This window comes from Entelurus aequoreus, linkage group LG16 (genome assembly GCF_033978785.1).
Source record: "Entelurus aequoreus isolate RoL-2023_Sb linkage group LG16, RoL_Eaeq_v1.1, whole genome shotgun sequence".
NCBI classification, from domain to species: Eukaryota; Metazoa; Chordata; class Actinopteri; order Syngnathiformes; family Syngnathidae; genus Entelurus; species Entelurus aequoreus.
The window spans coordinates 9,613,656-9,637,311 of record NC_084746.1 but is presented as its reverse complement, the minus strand read 5'-3'; the positions used below and the strand labels follow the sequence as shown (position 1 = coordinate 9,637,311).

At 39.1% G+C, this 23,656-nt stretch overlaps 1 protein-coding gene across 1 annotated transcript; it reads right to left on the bottom strand.

Annotated features, from left to right (window-relative positions):
* Window positions 1-4,715: 4,715 nt before the first annotated feature.
* LOC133631443 (C-C motif chemokine 8-like) lies at window positions 4,716-6,562 on the bottom strand. Its single transcript, XM_062023642.1, has 4 exons — window positions 6,491-6,562; window positions 6,286-6,400; window positions 4,817-5,046; window positions 4,716-4,726 (listed from the first exon to the last, which is right to left on the bottom strand). Exons 1-4 carry the CDS (start codon window positions 6,546-6,548, stop codon window positions 4,716-4,718), a joined length of 414 nt encoding a protein of 137 aa, XP_061879626.1. The 5' UTR covers window positions 6,549-6,562.
* Between the last annotated feature and the right edge of the window lie 17,094 nt (window positions 6,563-23,656).

Sequence of the window (23,656 nt, the reverse complement as noted above, 5' to 3'; positions counted from 1 at the left end):
GTCTTTTTCACGCTGATTTATACAATGCGAGTGAGCGATGACCTGTGATTAATCGTGATTAATCAGATTAAAGAGTGGGGCGATTTATACAATCCAAGTGAGCAATAACCTGTGATTAATCATGATTAATCCAAATTCAGAAGTGTGATTAATCTGATTACAGAGTGAGGATAAATACTGGGGGTCTTTTTCACGCTGATTTATACAATGCAAGTGAGTGATAACATGTGATTAATCATGATTAATCGGATTAAAGAGTGAGGAGAAATAACGGGGTCCTTTTCACGTCGATTTATACAATGCACGTGAGTGATAAAATGTGATTAATCATGATTAATCTAAATTCAAAACTGTGATTAATCTGATTAAAGAGTGAGGAGAAATACTGGGGGTGTTTTTCAAGCTGATTTATGCAATACAAGTGAGCGATAATCTGTGATTAATTGTGACTAATCCAAATTCAGAAGTGTGATTAATCTGATTAAAGAGTGAGGAGAAATACTGTGGTCTTTTTCACGCTGATTTATACAATGCAAGTGAGCGATAACATGTGATTAATCATAATTAGTCCAAATTCAGAAGTGTGATTTTGTCTGATTAAAGAGTGAGAAGAATTACCCAGGTCTTTTTCCCGCCGATATATACAATCCAAATGAGCAATAACCTGAATTAATCATGATTAATCCAAATTCAGAAATCTGATTAATCTGATTAAAGAGTGATGAGAAATAACTGGGGTCTTTTTCACGCTGATTTATACAAAGCAAGTGAGCGATAACCTGTGATTGATCATGATTAATCCAAATTCAGAAGTGTGACTTTGTCTGATTAAAGAGTGATAAGAAATACTGGATTATTTTTCCCGCTGATTTATACATTATAAGTGAGTGCTAATCTGAATTAATCATGATTAATCCAAATTCAGAAGTCTGATTAATCTGATTAAAGAGTAAGGAGAAATACAGGGGTCTTTTTCATGCTGATTTATACAATGGAAGTGAGCGATGACCTGTGATTAATCATGATTAATTCGATTAAAGAGTGGGCGATTTATACAATACAAGTGAGCAATAACCTGTGATTAATCATGATTAATCCAAATTCAGAAGTCTGATTAATCTGATTAAAGAGTGAGGAGAAATACTGCAGTCTTTTTTACGCTGATTTATACAATGCTAGTGAGCGATAACATGTGATTAATCATGATTAATCCAAATTCAGAAGTGTGACTACACTGCTACACTACTGTATTTAATGTTGTCATTATGGTGGTACTTAATGAGTACTTAGGTCTACTACACTACTGTATTTAATGTTGTCATTATGGTGGTACTTAATGAATACTTAGGTCTACAACGCTACTGAATTTAATGTTGTCATTATGGTGGTACTTAATGAATACTTAGGTCTACTACACTACTGTATTTAATGTTGTCATTTTGGTGGTACTTAATGAATACTTAGGTCTACTACACTACTGTATTTTAATGTTGTCATTATGGTGGTACTTAATGAATACTTAGGTCTACTACACTACTGTATTTAATGTTGTCATTATGGTGGTACTTAATGAATACTTAGGTCTACTACACTACTGTATTTAATGTTGTCATTATGGTGGTACTTAATGAATACTTAGGTCTACTACACTACTGTATTTAATGTTGTCATTATGGTGGTACTTAATGAATACTTAGGTCTACTACACTACTGTATTTAATGTTGTCATTATGGTGGTACTTAATGAATACTTAGGTCTACTACACTACTGTATTCAATGTTGTCATTATGGTGGTACTTAATGAATACTTAGGTCTACTACACTACTGTATTTAATGTTGTCATTATGGTGGTACTTAATGAATGCTTAGGTCTACTACACTACTGTATTTAATGTTGTCATTATGGTGGTACTTAATGAATACTTAGGTCTACTACACTACTGTATTTAATGTTGTCATTATGGTGGTACTTAATGAATACTTAGGTCTACTACACTACTGTATTTTAATGTTGTCATTATGGTGGTAATTAATGAATACTTAGGTCTACTACACTACTGTATTTAATGTTGTCATTATGGTGGTACTTAATGAATACTTAGGTCTACTACACTACTGTATTTAATGTTGTCATTATGGTGGTACTTAATGAATACTTAGGTCTACTACACTACTGTATTTTAATGTTGTCATTATGGTGGTACTTAATGAATACTTAGGTCTACTACACTACTGTATTTAATGTTGTCATTATGGTGGTACTTAATGAATACTTAGGTCTACTACACTACTGTATTTAATGTTGTCATTATGGTGGTACTTAATGAATACTTAGGTCTACTACACTACTGTATTTAATGTTGTCATTATGGTGGTACTTAATGAATACTTAGGTCTACTACACTACTGTATTTTAATGTTGTCATTATGGTGGTACTTAATAAATACTTAGGTTTACTACACTACTGTATTTAATGTTGTCATTATGGTGGTACTTAATGAATACTTAGGTCTACTACACTACTGTATTTAATGTTGTTATTATGGTGGTACTTAATGAATACTTAGGTCTACTACACTACTGTATTTAATGTTGTCATTATGGTGGTACTTAATGAATACTTAGGTCTACTACACTACTGTATTTAATGTTGTTATTATGGTGGTACTTAATGAATACTTAGGTCTACTACACTACTGTATTTAATGTTGTCATTATGGTGGTACTTAATGAATACTTAGGTCTACTACACTACTGTATTTTAATGTTGTCATTATGGTGGTACTTAATAAATACTTAGGTCTACTACACTACTGTATTTAATGTTGTCATTATGGTGGTACTTAATGAATACTTAGGTCTACTACACTACTGTATTTAATGTTGTCATTATGGTGGTACTTAATGAATACTTAGGTCTACTACACTACTGTATTTAATGTTGTTATTATGGTGGTACTTAATGAATACTTAGGTCTACTACACTACTGTATTTAATGTTGTCATTATGGTGGTACTTAATGAATACTTAGGTCTACTACACTACTGTATTTTAATGTTGTCATTATGGTGGTACTTAATGAATACTTAGGTCTACTACACTACTGTATTTAATGTTGTCATTATGGTGGTACTTAATGAATACTTAGGTCTACTACACTACTGTATTTATTGTTGTCATTATGGTGGTACTTAATGAATGCTTAGGTCTACTACACTACTGTATTTAATGTTGTCATTATGGTGGTACTTAATGAATACTTAGGTCTACTACACTACTGTATTTAATGTTGTCATTATGGTGGTACTTAATGAATACTTAGGTCTACTACACTACTGTATTTTAATGTTGTCATTATGGTGGTAATTAATGAATACTTAGGTCTACTACACTACTGTATTTAATGTTGTCATTATGGTGGTACTTAATGAATACTTAGGTCTACTACACTACTGTATTTAATGTTGTCATTATGGTGGTACTTAATGAATACTTAGGTCTACTACACTACTGTATTTTAATGTTGTCATTATGGTGGTACTTAATGAATACTTAGGTCTACTACACTACTGTATTTAATGTTGTCATTATGGTGGTACTTAATGAATACTTAGGTCTACTACACTACTGTATTTAATGTTGTCATTATGGTGGTACTTAATGAATACTTAGGTCTACTACACTACTGTATTTAATGTTGTCATTATGGTGGTACTTAATGAATACTTAGGTCTACTACACTACTGTATTTAATGTTGTCATTATGGTGGTACTTAATGAATACTTAGGTCTACTACACTACTGTATTTTAATGTTGTCATTATGGTGGTACTTAATAAATACTTAGGTTTACTACACTACTGTATTTAATGTTGTCATTATGGTGGTACTTAATGAATACTTAGGTCTACTACACTACTGTATTTAATGTTGTTATTATGGTGGTACTTAATGAATACTTAGGTCTACTACACTACTGTATTTAATGTTGTCATTATGGTGGTACTTAATGAATACTTAGGTCTACTACACTACTGTATTTAATGTTGTTATTATGGTGGTACTTAATGAATACTTAGGTCTACTACACTACTGTATTTAATGTTGTCATTATGGTGGTACTTAATGAATACTTAGGTCTACTACACTACTGTATTTAATGTTGTTATTATGGTGGTACTTAATGAATACTTAGGTCTACTACACTACTGTATTTAATGTTGTCATTATGGTGGTACTTAATGAATACTTAGGTCTACTACACTACTGTATTTAATGTTGTCATTATGGTGGTACTTAATGAATACTTAGGTCTACTACGCTTGAAAAAAATCATGTCTTTCATAATGATTGTGAATGATAGGCAGAATCCAGAAAAAGGTGCACTTCCCCTTTAAGAAACAATATAATCCATATATAAAGGGACTAATGGCATCACCAAGAAAGTTGCCCGGGGCTCCCACTAATTCAGTGTTATGGCCAGTTGTATTTTTCGTGCACTTATTTTTGCTGTATTTATCTGCCACATAAAAGCGGCCCCTGGTGGTAAAGAGGTTGGGGACCCCTGCCAAGTATTGCTATGATTTACTGTGATGTGTCAATCAGTACTTTCTTCATCAATATTTCAAGGCGGCAACATTTCTCAGCATTACGTTTACTTTTTGAAGATGTGTAACTATTTAAAAATATATTGTTTGACCACACACTACCTTCATTGTGTACCTGCAGACACACAACAAACGTACACACAATTGAGGTATTTATTAGTTTTTATGTAAACATAAGCATTTTTTACAGACAAAGTGACATTACAGGACATTAGTTTATTGCATTTTCTTGGCTGGTTTTGGTCGACGCCTCCTACGTCTCCCTTGCGTCCTTTTTTCAACGTGGTGCAGCGTGGTGATGTCACACCGCCACTTGTTGACTTGGTAGTTCCTTCACTCGGACGCACAACTCCTCCATCCACCTTCAACATGGCCTTCTGTGTCCAACATCTGTTAGGGTCTGCACAAATTGTTTTTCTGCCTCGAGTGTACAACCTGCAATTGATGAAAGTACAGGGTTTTGTTTTTTTTAAGATTTCTTAATATAGTGGTTGGTTATGTCATTCAAATTAAAACAAACACATTATATATACATATATATATATATATATATACAGTATATGTATATATGTGTATATATATATATATATATATATATATATATATATATATATATATATATATATATATATATATATATATATATATATATATATATATATATATATATATATATATATATATATATATATTAGGGGTGTGGGAAAAAATCGATTCGAATTCGAATCGCATTCAGAATCGATTCTCATTTTTAAAAAATCGATTTTTTTTTTTTATTGATTTTTTTTATTTTATTTTTTTTAATTTTTTATTATTATTTTTTTTATTAATCAATCCAACAAAACAATACACAGCAATACCATAACAATGCAATCCAATTCCAAAACCTATTGTTCATTTTTTTTTATTATTTTTTTTTTAATTAATGTTTATAATGATAATATCAATGAGGGACTTTTAATCACTGCTATGTTGAAATTGTTACTAATATTGATACTGTTGTTGATAATATTCATTTTTGTCTCACTACTTTTAGATTGTTCCGTGTCATGTTTGTGTGTCCTCAATTGCTCTCAATTGCTCTGTTTATTGCTATTCTGAATGTTGCTGGGTCGGGTTTTGTTTTGAAATTGTATTGCATTATTATGGTATTGTTGTGTATTGTTTTCATTAAAAAAAAAAATATATATAAAAAAAAAAAATTTAAAAAAAAAAAAAAAAATTGTTTTTGAATTGAGAATCGTGTTGAATTGAAAAAAATTTGATTCTGAATCGAATCGTGACCCCAAGAATCGATTTTGAATCGAATCGTGGGACACCCAAAGATTCCCAGCTCTAATATATACAGTATATACCTGTATATATATATATATATATATATATATATATATATATATATATATATATATATATATATATATATATATATATATATATATATATATATATATATATATATATATATATATATATATATATATATATATATATATATAAAAGGTGAGGCCTTTAATAAAAGGAACACCTACCTACTGTCAAGCATGGTGGTGGTAGTATTATGCTCTGGGCCTGTTTTGCTGCCAATGGAACTGCTGCTTTTAAATGGTAGATTGGTAAAAAGGCCCCCATCAAGACAGCCATGACATTATGTTCTTTACAAGTGTATGTACTTACACTACGGCTCTGATGGCGCACACCCCCACGGGCTGGATGGTGTAGTTGAGGATGTTCTTCGGCGGCACGGTGGTCCTGGACAAGCCGGGGCAGCAGTTCGAAGTGCTCCTCTGAGCTGCGACAGCGTGGAGAACAGTTCCCAAGGTCACATTTTGGACTTTGGCATCACACGGCACCTTCAAAAACTGTTCCACAGCCAACTCACCTGAGAGGACGGAGGTCATCCAGGGGGCCAAGCAGAGCAGAACCGGGCCGAGTCTCATCTTGGGGGTGCAGGACTAACTCACACCTGAGAAGCCTTCAAATAAATGGAGTCTGGGACGAGGGAGGTCTTAAAATAAACACACCTCCCCCTCATTCAGAGAAGCTCTGTGGTCTTTTAGCAGAAATAAAGAGGAAATAGACGTGCAAGGAGGAGACCACTTGACACCTTCTCACTTCTACCCACAATCCCACCGTGTGACCATACCTTTCCCCAGGAAAGGCCCACACACTTTCATCTTTGACGCACACTTTGCAACATTCCGAATCATTTACAATCAATTGTATTGTGGTTAGTCACTTTAAACGTGGGTTTATGTGGCCAATAAATACAACACGGAGAGAAAGAATATTCTAGAATATGCCCCACAATAAGCATACTAGGGTTGTACGGTATACCGGTATAGTACCACCATACTAATGAATCATAGTCAGTACTATACCACCTCTAAAAAGTACCGGGTCCCCCCCCCCATTTTTGTTTTCAAACGCTGGTTTTACGAGCAGAGGAGCATGTTGGGCAGCGCACACACACAGAGTACTTACAAGCAGACACAGGGTCATCTACTGGCAGCTACGGCTGCCAAACGAAAACCATAAAATTAAAGTAAAACATTGTAAACCAAATAATGATCAAAAACATTATATTTACAGACATTTTCATGAAACGTTTTGCGGAAAAAAATATGGTCATTTTACAGATTTTTACTAAATTATTAAGATCACCCACCTTTAATAAAGTGAGGATGCAAACAGTTCTGCAGAAAAAATACCTTTATTCTACAGACTTTTTCCAAATGATTACGATCAAACATACCTTTAATGAAGTGACAATGCTGGCAGTTCCACAGAAAAATACCATTATTTTACAGATTTTTTCTGAATTGTTAGGATCAACCACCTTTAATAAAGTGACGATGCAAACAGTTCTGCAGAAAAATACCTTTATTCTATAGCATGGGTGTCAAACTCTGGCCCGCCGTGTAATTTCAGCCAGCCAGCCTGCCCAACGAGCGCTGGCCCGGTCACATAACATGTGCACACACATTAGAATGCAACGCATACTTCATCAACAGCGATACAGGTTACACTGAGGGTAGCCGAATAAAAAAACGTGAACACTGTTAGAAATATACGCCACATTTTAAATCCACACCAAACCACAACCCTTTGCAACACTAACCGGAAGAGTTAGTGCTGCAAAGGATTCTGGGTATTTGTTCTGTTGTGTTTATGTTGTGTTACGGTGCGGACGTTCTCCCGAAATGTGTTTGTCATTCTTGTTTGGCGTGGGTTCACAGTGTGGCGCATATTTGTAACAGTGTTAAAGTTTTTTTTATACTGGCACTCTCAGTGTGACCTGTATGGCTGTTGATGAAGTATGCCTTGCATTCGTGTGTGCGTACAGAAGCCGCAAATATCTTGTGACTGGGTCTGAATGATGTTAGAGTGGATGAAAAGCGGACGTGACGGCAGCTCGTAGAGGACGTTAAAGGTTAATTGGTTCCGCCTTGGCCCGCGGCTTTGTTCACTTTTAAATGTTGGCCCACTCTGTATTGGAGTTTGACACCCCTGTGTTAGATTGTTAGTATGGACATAGACTTTTATATAACAAGCTACATATTTAATGACAGATAATTACTGTCATTTTACATGAATTTGAAAGTAATTTAAGAAAACAGAAAATGCTATGTATAATTAAGTTGGTATTTTTCTGTAAAAAAAAATAGAAATATACACTACCGTTCAAAAGTTTGGGGTCACATTGAAATGTGCTTATTTTTGAAGGAAAAGCACTGTACTTTTCAATGAAGATAACTTTAAACTAGTCTTAACTTTAAAGAAATACACTCTATACATTGCTAATGTGGTAAATGACTATTCTAGCTGCAAATGTCGGGTTTTTGGTGCAATATCTACATAGGTGTATAGAGGCCCATTTCCAGCAACTATCACTCCAGTGTTCTAATGGTACAATGTGTTTGCTCATTGGCTCAGAAGGCTAATTGATGATTAGAAAACCCTTGTGCAATCATGTTCACACATCTGAAAACAGTTTAGCTCGTTACAGAAGCTACAAAACTGACCTTCCTTTGAGCAGATTGAGTTTCTGGAGCATCACATTTGTGGGGTCAATTAAAGGCTCAAAATGGCCAGAAAAAGAGAACTTTCATCTGAAACTCGACAGTCTATTCTTGTTCTTCAAATGAAGGCTATTCCACTAAATTGTTTGGGTGACCCCAAACTTTTGAACGGTGGTGTACATAGTTTGTCATTACTGGCATATTACTTAAAATAACAGGCGGATTGTTTATTTACAGATAATATCTTCAATTCTACAGTTTTATAAACTATTTAAAAAAATAGAAAAATTACAGTAGACATTTAGAGTAAATTAACCATAAAAATAGGATTTTTTTTTTACAATGTGGATCTACACATGACATCCACTGTAATGATACCAAGTACAAGAGCGTATCTCGTCGATACTACTATGATTATGTCGATATTTTTTACATTCATATTATGTTTATGAAGTCAGTAAATACGTCCCTGGACTGATGAGGACTTTGAATATGACCAATGTATGATCCTGTAACTACTTGGTATCACATCGATACCTAAATGTGTGGTATCATCCACAACTATTGTAAAGTATCAAAGAAGAGAAGAATAAGTGATTATTACATTTGAACAGAAGTGTAGATAGAACATGTTCAAACAGAAAATAAGCAGATATTAACAGTAAATGAACAAGTAGGTCAATAATCCATTTTTTACAGTTTGTCCCTCATAATGTGTACAAAATAATAGGTGTATAAATGACACAATATGTTACTGCAGACTAACTAGGAGTCTTTGTTTGTTTACTTACTACTAAAAGACAAGTTGTCTAGTATGTTCACTATTTTATTTAAGGACTAAATGACAATAATAAACATATGTTTCATGTACTCTAACATTTGTTGTTACAATAAAGACAATAATGACATTTTTTTGTGGTCCCCTTTATTTAGAAAAAGTATTGAAATACATTTAGTACCGGTACCAACATATTGGTATGGGGACAACACTAAAGCATACATTCCATTTCTTCTCTCATTAGAATGTATTTGCAGTGGTACCTCAACTTAAGAGTGCCCCAATGTTAAGCGCTTTGAGATAAGAGCAGTCTATCGGCTGGTTTTTAATGCTTTAAGTGGCAAGCAAACGATGTGATGACAAACATCCCCGCCTGTGAGGTTATTAGCTTATTTTTAGCTTATAGTTAGAGATCCACATAACTTTTTTATTTTTTTCCAACCATGTGAAGGAAGAAAGTGAGTGAAGGTCATTGAATTAAAGAAATCAATCATCAGAAACACGACCGAGCGTGTGGCAGAAAGATTCTCACGCCGGCCGAGAATGTGACAACCGTACCTAAACGGAGGACATTTATCCATGAAAATATGGAGAAGCTGCTGATGGTGTGTATAGTTAACATTATTATATCATTACTTCAAGAAACAACTTTAGTTGTCAGTAACACATTCTACTGTATTGTTTTACTGCAATATTTATTTTTTTAAAGTGTGTTTTTATTTTTTAAATGTTTTATAGTCCTGTCTAGATACTCATATAGTAGATGTAGATGATCTATATCCACTGTACACATTTACTTTACAAAAGAGAAATATGGGATACTTCTTTTGTTGTCTTATTTATATTTGACTTTATTAAATGGATTTATATTCATGTTTGGTGCAGGAGGGGGATAAGACAAATACACAACAACAACAATAACAACAACAACAGCATCAACAAATATGATATGTACAAATATGATAGTAAAAGTGATATCAAAGAAGCAGTTAGTGAAGTAAATATTAATAATACAGAAATGACAATGAACATTATTACACTACAAGTGGATCAATACAAATACTAATACAAATAATACTATTGATAATGAGTAATAACAATAATGACCTCTATTATCAACAATACAATTGTTTCAAATGCAACAATACATATATGTCATGACAATTAGAGATACACAATGAAACAGATAAATGGAGGGGAAGAAAGAGAAGCCAACTATATTAACTTTGTAGATTGTTATAGTAAAAATATGTTAAGTTTTGTCAGTTTCCCATGTTTTTTTTTTTTTTAAAAGGCATGTTAAATGGTTAAATTATCCCGTTTTTGGGGGATTAAATTGATTTAATTTCGATCCAACGGGAGACGTTGCTTTGAGACACAAGTGTTTTGAGTTAAGAGCGCTGCCACGGAACCAATTTAACTCGTAAGTTGAGTTACCGTATTGCATTAATAGTACCCTCACAACGTATGCTATTTTACGATACATTATTATAACAATTGACAATCAATACCGACTCTCATATCCTCATTGGATATCGACCGCGCGTGGGACCGAGTGTTATGGTTGGAGGAGTGAGTAGACGGCACAGACACAAGGGGGCAGTATAGCTCTATGAATTGTATTATACATATATACATATATATATATATATATATATATATATATATATATATATATATATATATATATATATATATATATATATATATATATATATATATATATATATATATATATATATAATAATCAACAATACTACTATAAATAAACCAGGCTAGAGAATGGAGTGTGACCAAAATCCAAGAGTGTGTGGTGTTAGACTAGGTGTGTGATTAGCTGTAGTGTTTCACCAAATGTTGAAACGAGGAGAAGGAAGAATTGATAACAATTTACCTGTCCACATGCAGTAATCATGTTATTTTTAAACCCTTTTATATGATTTTTAAACTGCATTTCCTACGAGCCTGCCCACGCACGGGGGGGAAATGTCAGAGGGAGGGCGTCTGCACGCATGGCGTCTAAAAAGGACGTGACCACAAATATCTCTAACCCACCCGACACATGCATGCATTAGCACGGGAAGTGGTGGTCGATATTTCCTCAACCGTCACCCTGCCCACCTGCACCGAGGTCAGGATCGATACCAACACAACGTGACGGATCACATGGATTAGCCTCAATAACTCTTGCGCCTCGGAGAACTCCACGCCAAATGTTGAGGTTGTGTACTGATCCTAGAGCCCTAAAGACAACGAAAGGGACTGAGTTGGAAAGGCGACAATAAGAGCGAGAGGAAAGGGTTTGTGAGAAAGGTGTTAAGAAAGTATGACTGATAGGTGAACATTTACTATGATGGAAGATCACAACCACAATTACAGCAATAGTGACTGGAATAAAAGAGAATAGGGTTATTTAAATGTATTTCCATACTTTTCTAAATAAAGGGGACCACAAAAAATGTAATTATTGTCTTTATTGTAACAACAAATGTTAGTGTACAATGAAACATATGTTTATTATTGTCATTTAGTTCTTAAATAAAATAGTGAACATACTAGACAACTTGTCTTTTAGTAGTAAGTAAACAAACAAAGACTCCTAATTAGTCTGCAGTAACATATTGTGTCAGATTTCTTCATAAAAGTGATAATATATCATATTGTCTGTGTTTTTTTTTTTTACACTTTACATTCGTATTTTTTACATGTTTTGTTGCGTTTTGCTTGATTGTAAAAGATGTGGATGGAGGAGGTGGATGTTCATATGTTGTTAATATTCAGTGTTTTATTTTCATAGTTAATATTGTAAATCCCACTTTCTTTATTGTCATGTACATTTTGGGAGTCCCATTCAGTAAAAAAAAAAAAAAAAAAAAATTCCATTCCGTTTTTATGAGGTGGTCTGTCATAACTTTTTTTTAGAACATTGTGACTTTTGGTATTAGTGTTCCCAAACACACATACTATACAGCAGATTGTGTTGATATCATTAATACACACCCCGGACTAGGGTTGTCCCGATACCAATATGTTGGTACAGGTACCAAAATGTATTTCCATACTTTTCGATACTTTTCTAAATAAAGGGGAGCACAAAAAAAGTCATTATTGTCTTTATTGTAACAACAAATGTTAGAGTACATGAAACATATGTTTATTATTGTCATTTAGTCCTTAAATAAAATAGTGAACATACTAGACAACTTGTCTTTTAGTAGTAAGTAAACAAACAAAGACTCCTAATTAGTCTGCAGTAACATATTCTGTCATTTATACACTTATTATGTTGTACACATTATGAGGGACAAACTGTAAAAATTGATTATTAATCTACTTGTTCATTGACTGTTAATATCTGCTTATTTTCTGTTTTAACATGTTCTATCTACACTTCTGTTAAAATGTAATAATCACTTATTCTTCTCTTCTTTAAATCTTTACATTAGTTTTGGATGATACCACACACTTAGGTATTGATCCGATACCAAGTAGTTACAGGATCATACATTGGTCATATTCAAAGTCCTCATGTGTCCAGGGACGTATTTACTGACTTTATAAACATAATATACATTTTAAAAAATAAAAAATATTTTGTGACGATAAAAATTATCGATGTAATCATAGTAGTATCGACTAGATATGCTCTTGTACTTGGTATCATTACAGTGGATGTCAGGTGTAGATCCACACATGGCATTTGTTTACATTGTGACGCCGGTGAGCTATTTTATCCTCCTACGGTGTGTAGTGAAGCATGTTTAGCTATTCCTCGTCCTCCAATGATAATACTACTTGGAAGAAACTTACTTTACTTGTCGCCATGGAGACCAGGATTAGTGATTTAGAAGTAGCTAAATGTTCGCTGCTAGCTAGCTAGCCATGTCTTAAAGCAGCTCTTCCTGAGGGTGTTTCAGTGTTATAACTTCACCTTTATCTTTACTTTTTACACCAAAATGTGTCCATTCTCCCTTTTTCTGTCTACACACTGTGTCTGCTTGTAAGTACTCTGTGTGTGTGCGCTGCCCAACATGCTCCTCTGCTGTTTAAAAAAAAAAAATAGTACTGAATATGATTCATTAGTATTGTGGTACTATACCGGTATACCATACAACCCCAGTATGCTTATTGTGGGGCATATTCTAGAAGATTATTTCTGTTTGTGGTGTATTTATTGGTCACGTAAACCCACATATTTCAAACACCCGGGAGCGCAGTCTTCCAAAGGCAGAGGAGGCTGAGTTGATACGAGCCTGGATGTCATCATCGATCTGGCATGTTGGGGTCAGAGTACTGCCGAGGTAGCAAAACTGCTCAACGAGTTTGAGGGGTGTGCCGCTGATGGTAAAGACAGGGGGTGTAGGGGATGGGGACCTCTCCTGAATGAGAACCTCTGTTTTCTGGATGTTGATCACCAGACCTAGTGAGCGGTAGACTGATGACATGGTGTCTAGTGCATGCTGCATGGCATCAGGAGTGTGGGCGAGGAGTGCGCAGTCGTCTGCATATTGCAGCTCCTGGATGTTGGTGCCTGACATCTTCGTCTTTGCCTGTAGGCGCCGGATGTTGAATAGGCTCCCATCCAGGCGAAACTCGATGGAGACACCACTATCCTTTGTGATGGACTGGCGGAATAGGAGTGTGGCTGCTGCCAGGAAAAGATTGAAGATCGCTGGGGCCAGTACACACCCCTGCTTCACCCCTACTTTCACTGGGAAAGAGGGGGACTGTTCACTGCCTACAAGTACACAGGCCTGCATACCATCGTGAAACTGTTTTAGGATGCTGAGAAACTTGGGGGGGGACACCAAACTTCTTGAGGATGCTCCAGGGCAGGGGTCTCAAACTCAATTTACCTGGGGGCCACTGGATGCAGAAACTGGGTGAGGCTGGGCCGCAAGAAAAGATTTCTTAAAAAAAATCTAATTTAATGAAAATTTAATGAATTCACCTTCTTTGAATGGCTTTCCCGCCCTAGCAACCATCTCACTCACCATGTAGCTAGCTGTGACTGCTGCATCGCTCTTTTCGCTTGCTTTCTTGACGAAATCTTGTTGCCTCAGTAGACTGGTTTTAAAATTTGCAACCCGGTTCATTCTCTCATCTCCCTGGTATTTTGCATACTCCTCATTATGTCTAGTTGTATAATGACGTTTCAAATTGTATTGCTTGTGCACCGCAACTTTCTCTGTATCAACTACAGAAAAGAGCTATAAGGATTATTCATAAAGTAGATTACTTAGAACACACTAACATATTATTTATTGATTCCGGTTTATTGAAATTACAGGAGCTAGTAAAGTTACAGACATTATGTGTCATGTTTAAGGCAAAAAGTAAAACATTACCAGCAAATTTACAAAACATGTTTGTCATCACTTCTGAGAATGAAGAACATAGACGAAAAGGTCATTTCCAACATCAGTATTCAAGGATAACTTTAAAACAAATATGCATATCAGTGGTGGGGGTTAAACTATGGAATTCTCTTTACAATGAGATAGAAGATTGTAAAAATATATTCCAATTGAAAAAATATATAAAGACAGAACAATAATATCATATGGACAGTCATAAGTGTTTACATTTTGCTTTATATTTATTATTTTACTTATTTTTTGCCTGGTTTTGTATTTGTTTTGTATCATCCTGTGAGGTGTATATTACTTCTTTTGTTTTTTTTGTTCGGTTTGTACATTATGAAGTTTTGTACTTCTTGTGTTTTTTGTGTGTTTTTTTGTTTGTTTTCGTTATATTTGGATGTAATTGTTGGTTTATATGATATCATTAAGTAAGACTACGTATTATGTTGAAGGGGGCAGAAAAATATAAGATTTTTCTTCATCTTGCTCCTTCTCAGGCATTGGTGTGTAAATGTATAATTGAATAATCGAGGTATAATTGTCTATCGATCAAAGATGCACATCAATGAAGGAGATATATAAAAATGAAATGAAATGAAATGAAATAAGACGCGTCGGGGTGCCCCTGTGCTCAAAAATTGTCTCTGTCTGAAGCCAACGGGAGGGGGGGGGGGGGGGGGGGGGGGGGGGGGCGGCTCGCCGTGGAGTTTACAGTTAAGGTAGCACAATTAGCCCCGAACGGGCTAACATCACCACTAACGTGTTACACGTCTGATTCGCCCAGCGACTATCTGTCGGAGTATCAGCGCTGGGGTCCAGTGCACCACACTTTTGTATTGTCGCTCGCTCCTTCGGCGGAGTGCTTTGGAATATCTGATAGTATATTTCTGTATCATGAATCAATTTAAGTGGACCCCGACTTAAAGAAGTTGAAAAACGTATTCGGGTGTTACCATTTAGTGGTCAATTGTACGGAATATGTACTTCACTGTGCAATCTACTACTACTAATAAAAGTCTCAATCAAAGCGCTCATCTTCCCCGTTTACAACGGGGGCGGGAGCGAGCAGGCGGGCAAGCGAGGGAGGGAGGGAGGGAGGGAGGGAGGAAGAGCGTGTGCGGGTGTCGAGGAAAAGCGGCAAAATGTTTCTCTGCTTGCATCACGCAAGTGACGTCAATGCATACTTGCCAACCTTAAGACCTCCGAATTCGGGAGATGGGGGGTGGGGGTTGAGGTGTGTGTTTTTGTAGCCCGGAAAAGTTAGGGCTGCAAAGGATTCTGGATCTGTTGTGTTTATGTTGTGTTACGGTGCGGATGTTCTCCCGAAATGTGTTTGTCATTCTTGTTTGGTGTGGGTTCACAGTGTGGCGCATATTTGTAACAGTGTTAAAAAATAAATAAAATAAAATATGACCACCCTCAGTGTGACATGTATAGCTGTTCCTCAAGTATGTCTTGCAATTACTTGCATGTGTCTGCAGAAGCCTCATACAACATATGTCTGAGCCGGCACACTGTTAGTATGGAGAAAAAGATGATGCGGTGACAGTTTCTAGAGGACACTAAAGGCAGTGCCATCACAGCACGCCCGAGCCTCATACCACACCATGATTGGTCGATTCCTTCAGCTCCGCACACAACGCTGTTAAGCGCCATTCAATTAAAACTTGCGGGCCGCACTAACATTCAACTGTCATATTTAGGTGGGGGCCGCACAATAACGTCTCGCGGGCCGCAATTGGCCCGCGGGCCGCATGTTTGAGACCCCTGCTCCAGGGCAAATCACGGTCACTGTGTCAAAGGCCTTGGTGAGGTCAATAAAGGTAATGTAGAGGTCCTTGTTTTGTTCCCTGCATTTCTCCTGGATTTGACGGGCAGCGAAGATCATGTCTAGTGTACTTCGGTTCTTTCTGAAGCCACACTGTGTCTCTGGGAGGATGCCCTCTGTTAAAAATGAAAGGCGAGAAAGCATAATTTTCGCAAGTACCTTGCCGGCCACTGAGAGAAGGGAGATGCCACGACTGTTTCCACAAGATGATTTATCTCCTTTCTTCTTGTAGATGGTGACAATGTTGCTGTCTTTCCATTCTTGAGGCAGGGCCTCCCTGTGCCAGATGGCTAGTATGAAGTGAAACATTCTTCAGTATCTCAACCGGAATTCCGTCAGGGCTGGGGCTCTTGTTGTTTTTGAGGCTCCTGATTGCAGTAAGGACCTCACTGAACATGGGGGGATCATCAAGGAAGGGAGAAGGCGGGAGATCTGGGAGTGCATTGAGCACTGATGGATCAGAGGGGTTTATTTTATTGAGCAGTGAGTCGAAGTGCTCAGCCCGACGCTCAAGGATTTGTTGTTTATCCTTGAATAACACGTGTCCGTCTGCGGATCTTACTGAAGCAATGCTTCGCTTTTGTGGGCCATAGATGGATTTTGCAGCAGCGTAGAATGCGTAGGTATTATTAGCATCTGCATATCCCTGGATCTCCTGGGCTTTTTTGAGCCACCACTCATTTTCCATGAACCGCAGTTGTTTCTGTGTCTCAGCTCTGGTTGTTTTATAATGGTGGAGGAGTGATGGAGAGTGAGGGTTGGAGAGCAGGGCAGCATGGGCTTTGCGCTTGGCGTCCAGCAGCTCCTGTATTTCTACCGAGCTGTTGTCGAACCAGTCTTGATGGTGCTTCTGAGTAAAGCCGATGGTTTCAGAGGCAGCTTGATGTAATGTTGACCTCAGTTTTGCCCACTCACTGTCCATGTCACAGGTGGTACCGTAATCCTCCAAGGTGGAAAGCCCCGTAGCTAGCTTGCTGCGGTAGTGAGATGTACACTCTAGAGAATCCAGGGCCCTGCAGTTCAGTCGCTTTCTTGGCTGCTGTTTCTTGTGCGGGGGTCGGATTTTCATCCTCAGCTTGGATCTGATCAGCCGGTGGTCAGTCCAGCATTCAGCCCCACGTAAGGCCCTGGTTATGCAGACGTCTTGTCGATCTTGTTGCCGTGTAATTATATAGTCCAGCAGGTGCCAATGTTTGGACCGTGGGTGCATCCAAGATGTTATGTATTTCTTTTTTAACTGAAAAATGGTGTTAGTGATGAGACGTTGGTGCTCAGAGCACAGAGAGAGGAGTCGAATGCCGTTGTTGTTTATTTTCCCAGATCCATGAGGCCCGATTATTTTAGTCCAGAGCTGGGCATCTGTGCCAACTCGGGCATTGAAGTCACCCATGAGGACAAGCTTATCGGACTCTGGATAGGGCAGCCGCAAGAGACTCGTAGAAGCCATCTTTGATGTTGCTATCAGCATCCAGGGTAGGGGCATACGCACTGAGTAGCGTAGCAAACCGGCCTTTCACCAGGGGGATATGCCAGGTCATGAGCCGCTCACTGATGCCTTGGGGGGACTCTGGGATGTTATTGAGTAATTTGCGTTTTACAGCAAAGCCGACTCCATGGAGCCTACGTTCGCCTTCCGGGAGACCCTTCCAGAAGAAGGTGTAGCCTTCACCGACTTCTGTCAGGGAGTCTTCACCCGACAACCGAGTTTCGCTGAGTGCTGCAATGTCGACATTGTATCTCTTGAGCTCATGTGCAATGAGCGCCGTCCGTCTATGAAGTCTCACCGTCCCATCCTGCGTGTCGAGGAGGGTGCGGACATTCCAGGTAGCCAGGTGTATAGTCATATGCTTTCCTTTGTTATGTTTTCGACCGCAGTAGGGGATGCCTTGGTGGCTGCGGTTTGCCACCCAGGTGTGAGGAACAGACAATTTTTGGGTCACCTTTTCCAGACCCTTTCCCAATTTGGGGTGAGCAGTGCGGACCCTAAATAGGGCTGCTCAGTCACATGGGCAGCTGCCGAAGGAAGATCATGTTCCTGATCCCAATCTTCACAACGACCATCACACCCATGCCGCCTCTGTGCAGGATTCAAGCTAGGAGCTCCCAGTCACATCCTTGACCTGCCCTCGTCGCTTTATCCTGTCGCCAGAGGACTTTTTGGAAGAAGCTGAAGCCTGCACAATGAGTGTATTTGTGTGAGGGATGGTGCGCGCAGTTCCTTCCCCCACAATCTTGGCCACACCAACCATATTCCAGTGGCACGAGGAAAACTCGAGACGACCTTCAGGTGAGTGCAGTTGCAGGGGACTGCCAGAGATCCGGTCTGCTGGAAACCTGCCCATGTGTGTGTCCCCGGAGCACAGATTTTTCATTTGGGGTTTACTCCCGTAGCCATACTTCCTCCCGGTTTTACCCACATGGCTGTGGGGTGCCTTCAGCACATTGCTTTTCTGTCAGGGTGTGCTCCCTTAGCCTTTGCCTAAATAAGCTGACCCACAAGGCAATGGGGCTATTTACCCATAGTTGGGGCAGGGTTGACGGGCGTCAGGGCGTGTTCCACACAAAGGTGGGCCTATACGCCACGTCTCTGGGGCCCACTGCTGCTCCGAGATCCCCTTCAGTTTAGTTCGGGGTCTGCAAAGACCCTTATCCGTGTGTGGCCACGAGGAGGCACTGAAGGAGTCTTGGTGGTGGAGAGGCTTTGTACCAGCAGGAGGAGACTTACACACTCGGCTCCTCTTTTCACCCCCCGAAGGGGGATAGCTGGCGGCGGTAGCTGTAAGCAGAGAGTAGCAAGCAGAAAGCAACATGCACTATCTACAGACATCTCTCTACTTCTACTGCACTAGACGCGTCACACACACCCTGTGTAGATACACACACACACACACACACACAAATGCATGAAGGAGTACAGAGGAGCCAGGTGAAGCAAACACTATCACACCAAGAGGTCCTATTCGGATCAACTCGGCGTTCAAATTAATTAGTTAAAATACATTTTAAAAATGTATGACATTTAGGACTGAAGTTAGTTTAGGAAAAAGTAGGAGAAAAAAAAAAATCTAAAATTTGTATGCACTCTTAAGACTTTGTTGTCCTTTAGCTGCTCCCTGGCTATTAAACTCAAAAATCCCCAGATGGTTTAATCTGTTTTCAAAGAATGCTGTTACTTATTATTATGGTATTATACTTGACAATCTTCACTCTGCCTAGTCAACATCTAGCCTAGTTCTTCATGTTCTTGCTGATAGAACTAGAAACCCAAGTCCCTGTGATTGGAGTGTTTCTTGTGGACTGAAATTAAGTCCGGATAAAAAGTCCCGGCATGTCCGTAGAAACGACGTCTGGACAGCACGGGGTTAAAATGTGTCGTTACTGACCGTGGTATTACTGAAACTTTATTAGCACAACATCCCAGCGTCATCGTTAATATCCCGTGGCAACCTGTTCTGTACACCTCACCGGATTATTAATTCCTCGCTTACTCATTAGCCGTTGTCCCGGGTAGCGGCGTGGAGACGACAGCGTCAATAATAAGAATTAGTCCCTTGATAAAGCAAGAGAGAGGAATGTTGCATGGCGGGGAAATTGCAATCAATACCGACTCTCATATCCTCATTGGATATCGACCGCACATAGGGCCGACTGTTATGGTTGGAGGAGGGAGTTGACGGCACAGACACAAGGGGGCGGTATAGTTCTATGAATTTTCCATCCATCCATCCATCCATCTTCTTCCGCTTATCCGAGGTCGGGTTGCGGGGGCAGCAGCCTAAGCAGGGAAGCCCAGACTTCCCTCTCCCCAGCCACTTCGTCCATCTCCTCCCGGGGGATCCCGAGGCGCTCCCAGGCCAGCCGGGAGACATAGTCTTCCCAACGTGTCCTGGGTCTTCCCCGTGGCCTCCTACCGGTCAGACGTGCCCTAAACACCTCCCTAGGGAGGCGTCCGGGTGGCGTCCTGACCAGATGCCCGAACCACCTCATCTGGCTCCTCTCCATGTAGAGGAGCAGCGTTTTTACTTTGAGCTACCCCCGAATGGCAGAGCTTCTCACCCTATCTCTAAGGGAGAACCCCGCCACCCGGCGGAGGAAACTCATTTGGGCCGCTTGTACCCGTGATCTTGTACTTTCGGTCATAACCCAAAGCTCAGGACCATAGGTGAGGATGGGAACATAGATCGACCGGTAAATTGAGAGCTTTGCCTTCTGGCTCAGCTCCTTCTTCACCACAACGGATCGATACAGCATCCACATTACTGAAGACGCTGCACCGATCCGCCTGTCGATTTCACCATCCACTTTTCCCCCACTCGTGAACAAGACTCCGAGGTACTTGAACTCCTCCACTTGGGGCAGGGTCTCCTCCCCAACCTGGAGATGGCAATCCACCCTTTTTATTATATTTATTAGAATATATATACAAACGTATAATAATCAACAATAATACTATAAATAAACTAGGCTAGAGAATGGAGTGTGACCAAAATCCAAGAGTGTGTGTGGTGTTAGACTAGGCGTGTGATTAGCTGTAGTGTTTTACCAAATGTTGAAACGAGGAGAAGGAACAAGGCAGGAAGGCAGTCCGTGGGGCAGGCAGATGATCCAGGGCGAGAAAGAGGTGTCAGAGTCCGTGTCCATGCGGGGGCCGATGGATCGAGGGTGGCAGTTCAAAGTCCAAAAGGGAAGTCGAGGCAAGCAGATCGATCACGCGGGGATGAAGGCAGATTTCTGGGGAGGACAACAAGGAAGAACAATGAAATACAGAGGGGAAAACGCAGAGAGAGAGAGAGTATAAAGCTGGGTTATCGGTTTACGGTACAGAAGACTAAGTTCCGGCCAGGATCCTTGGGTCCACTGGTCTAAATACAGCTCGCCCTCATCAGTCCCAGGTGTGTTGATTGCTGATCGCCCACAGCCTTGCCGGCATGTGGGCGTGATGCGGCCAGCGCGAGCAGGGGCGTGTCTCGGCGCGCTGCCAGTGGAGGTGCTGGCAGACCCAGCTGCCGGAGAAAAGCGGGTTCGAGCCCGCGCCGTGACACCGAGAAGCACCTTGTCAGGCGTGGATGCGAAGGAGAGCACACCCTCGCCTCCACAGCCCAGGGAGAACTTTGGAAATACTTTCCTTACCTTGGCAGAAGTACTTGGACACGTATTTGGGCTCCACAAGATGTTGGAGTGTGCCTGCGGGGTCTCGTTTGTCAGATCTTTGATCCAGTTCAACCAAAAAGGGGTTTGATGGCGTTCGGTTCAAGGCTCTGAAGTTGATCCAGGTCAAATTCATGGCTAACTTCCAACGAATCACCTTAGACCCTAAGACACAGACCTGTGATAGAGCCTAATACTTTCTAGTTCCATGACGGTATTCGGGTTGGTCTGTTACGGTGAGCCCAAGATGCCAGGCCGTAACAGAAGTCTTTCATAGGTTCCAAAAAGTCAAGGTATCCACGAAGTAGTAGGTAGGAGTCCAAACAAACGGTGCAGCTCAGTGGCCAATAGAACAGTCCAAAAGTAGAACAATATTGATCATGTGGAAAATCAAGAATTCTTAGAGAGTTTCTTGCAAAGAAGAAAGAATAACTGGCCTTAGAGGACGAGCTGAGTTTCGGTAGTCCTTGCCGTGTGCTGTGAAGAACCTGCACTGACTACCAGAAGACAGCTGGCAGGAGTAGGCCTAATTGCAGCTGTGAAACAGGTGTGCCTCCAGGTACCACCCTTCACCAGACTCCCTGGGATCTGACAACCAGGAAACGAGGGATCAGAAGAAGAAGGAATAAGAGGAACAATCAGAAAACTCCAGAAAACCCTCAGGATTCACAAGTTCCCCTTTAATCTGTCCTTGAACTGGTGCTTCCTTCTGGTTGGAATGTCCCCAAAAGCCACACAAAGTCAAAGAGAAAGCAAATCAAAGAAGGTGCTCCGATCATGTATTTAACTTTCAGATTCAATTCATTTCTTGGGAACAAGTCAAGACCTCACCAGCATACATTTTGCTCAAGTGGTCAAGCGTCCAAAAGGAATGGGAAGAACGCAGAACTTGTCTGGCTGGTCCCAGCCCTTCTGAAGAACGCAGCAAAAATAAAAATAACGAAGGATGAAAGAAAGAAAGGACCAACTGAAACCCCGCATGAGCAAGAACTTTGGCGACCGAGGCAAGGAAAAACTCCCTGGTGGGATGAAACCTAGGACAGAAACCAGGCTCTGTGGGGCGGTCGTCTGTTTTGACCAATTGTGCAGAGTTTTAGTAATAAATATCAGTCACTTTACTTTGGTATACTTTGTAAAAAAACATTTAGTTTTTTTACGATTTTAAAGATGATAAGAAACACTTAAAAAGAAGTGGATAATTGGAGTCACCGTTGTAGCATTCAAAGTCTCTAAAACAACTTCATAACCCTCTATCAATATTTTATATACACACTGCAAGTATATATATAATGTAGTAACAGACACCTTCATAACAATATGTAATATGTACAATATACACACTGCAAGTGTATATATAATGTAGCAATAGACACCTTCATAACAATATGTAATATGTACAATATACACACTGCAAGTATATATATAATGTAGTAACAGACACCTTCATAACAATATGTAATATGTACAATATACACACTGCAAGTATATATATAATGTAGTAACAGACACCTTCATAACAATATGTAATATGTACAATATACACACTGCAAGTGTATATATAATGTAGCAATAGACACCTTCATAACAATATGTAATATGTACAATATACACACTGCAAGTATATATATAATGTAGTAACAGACACCTTCATAACAATATGTAATATGTACAATATACACACTGCAAGTATATATATAATGTAGTAACAGACACCTTCATAACAATATGTAATATGTACAATATACACACTGCAAGTGTATATATAATGTAGCAATAGACACCTTCATAACAATATGTAATATGTACAATATACACACTGCAAGTATATATATAATGTAGTAACAGACACCTTCATAACAATATGTAATATGTACAATATACACACTGCAAGTATATATATAATGTAGTA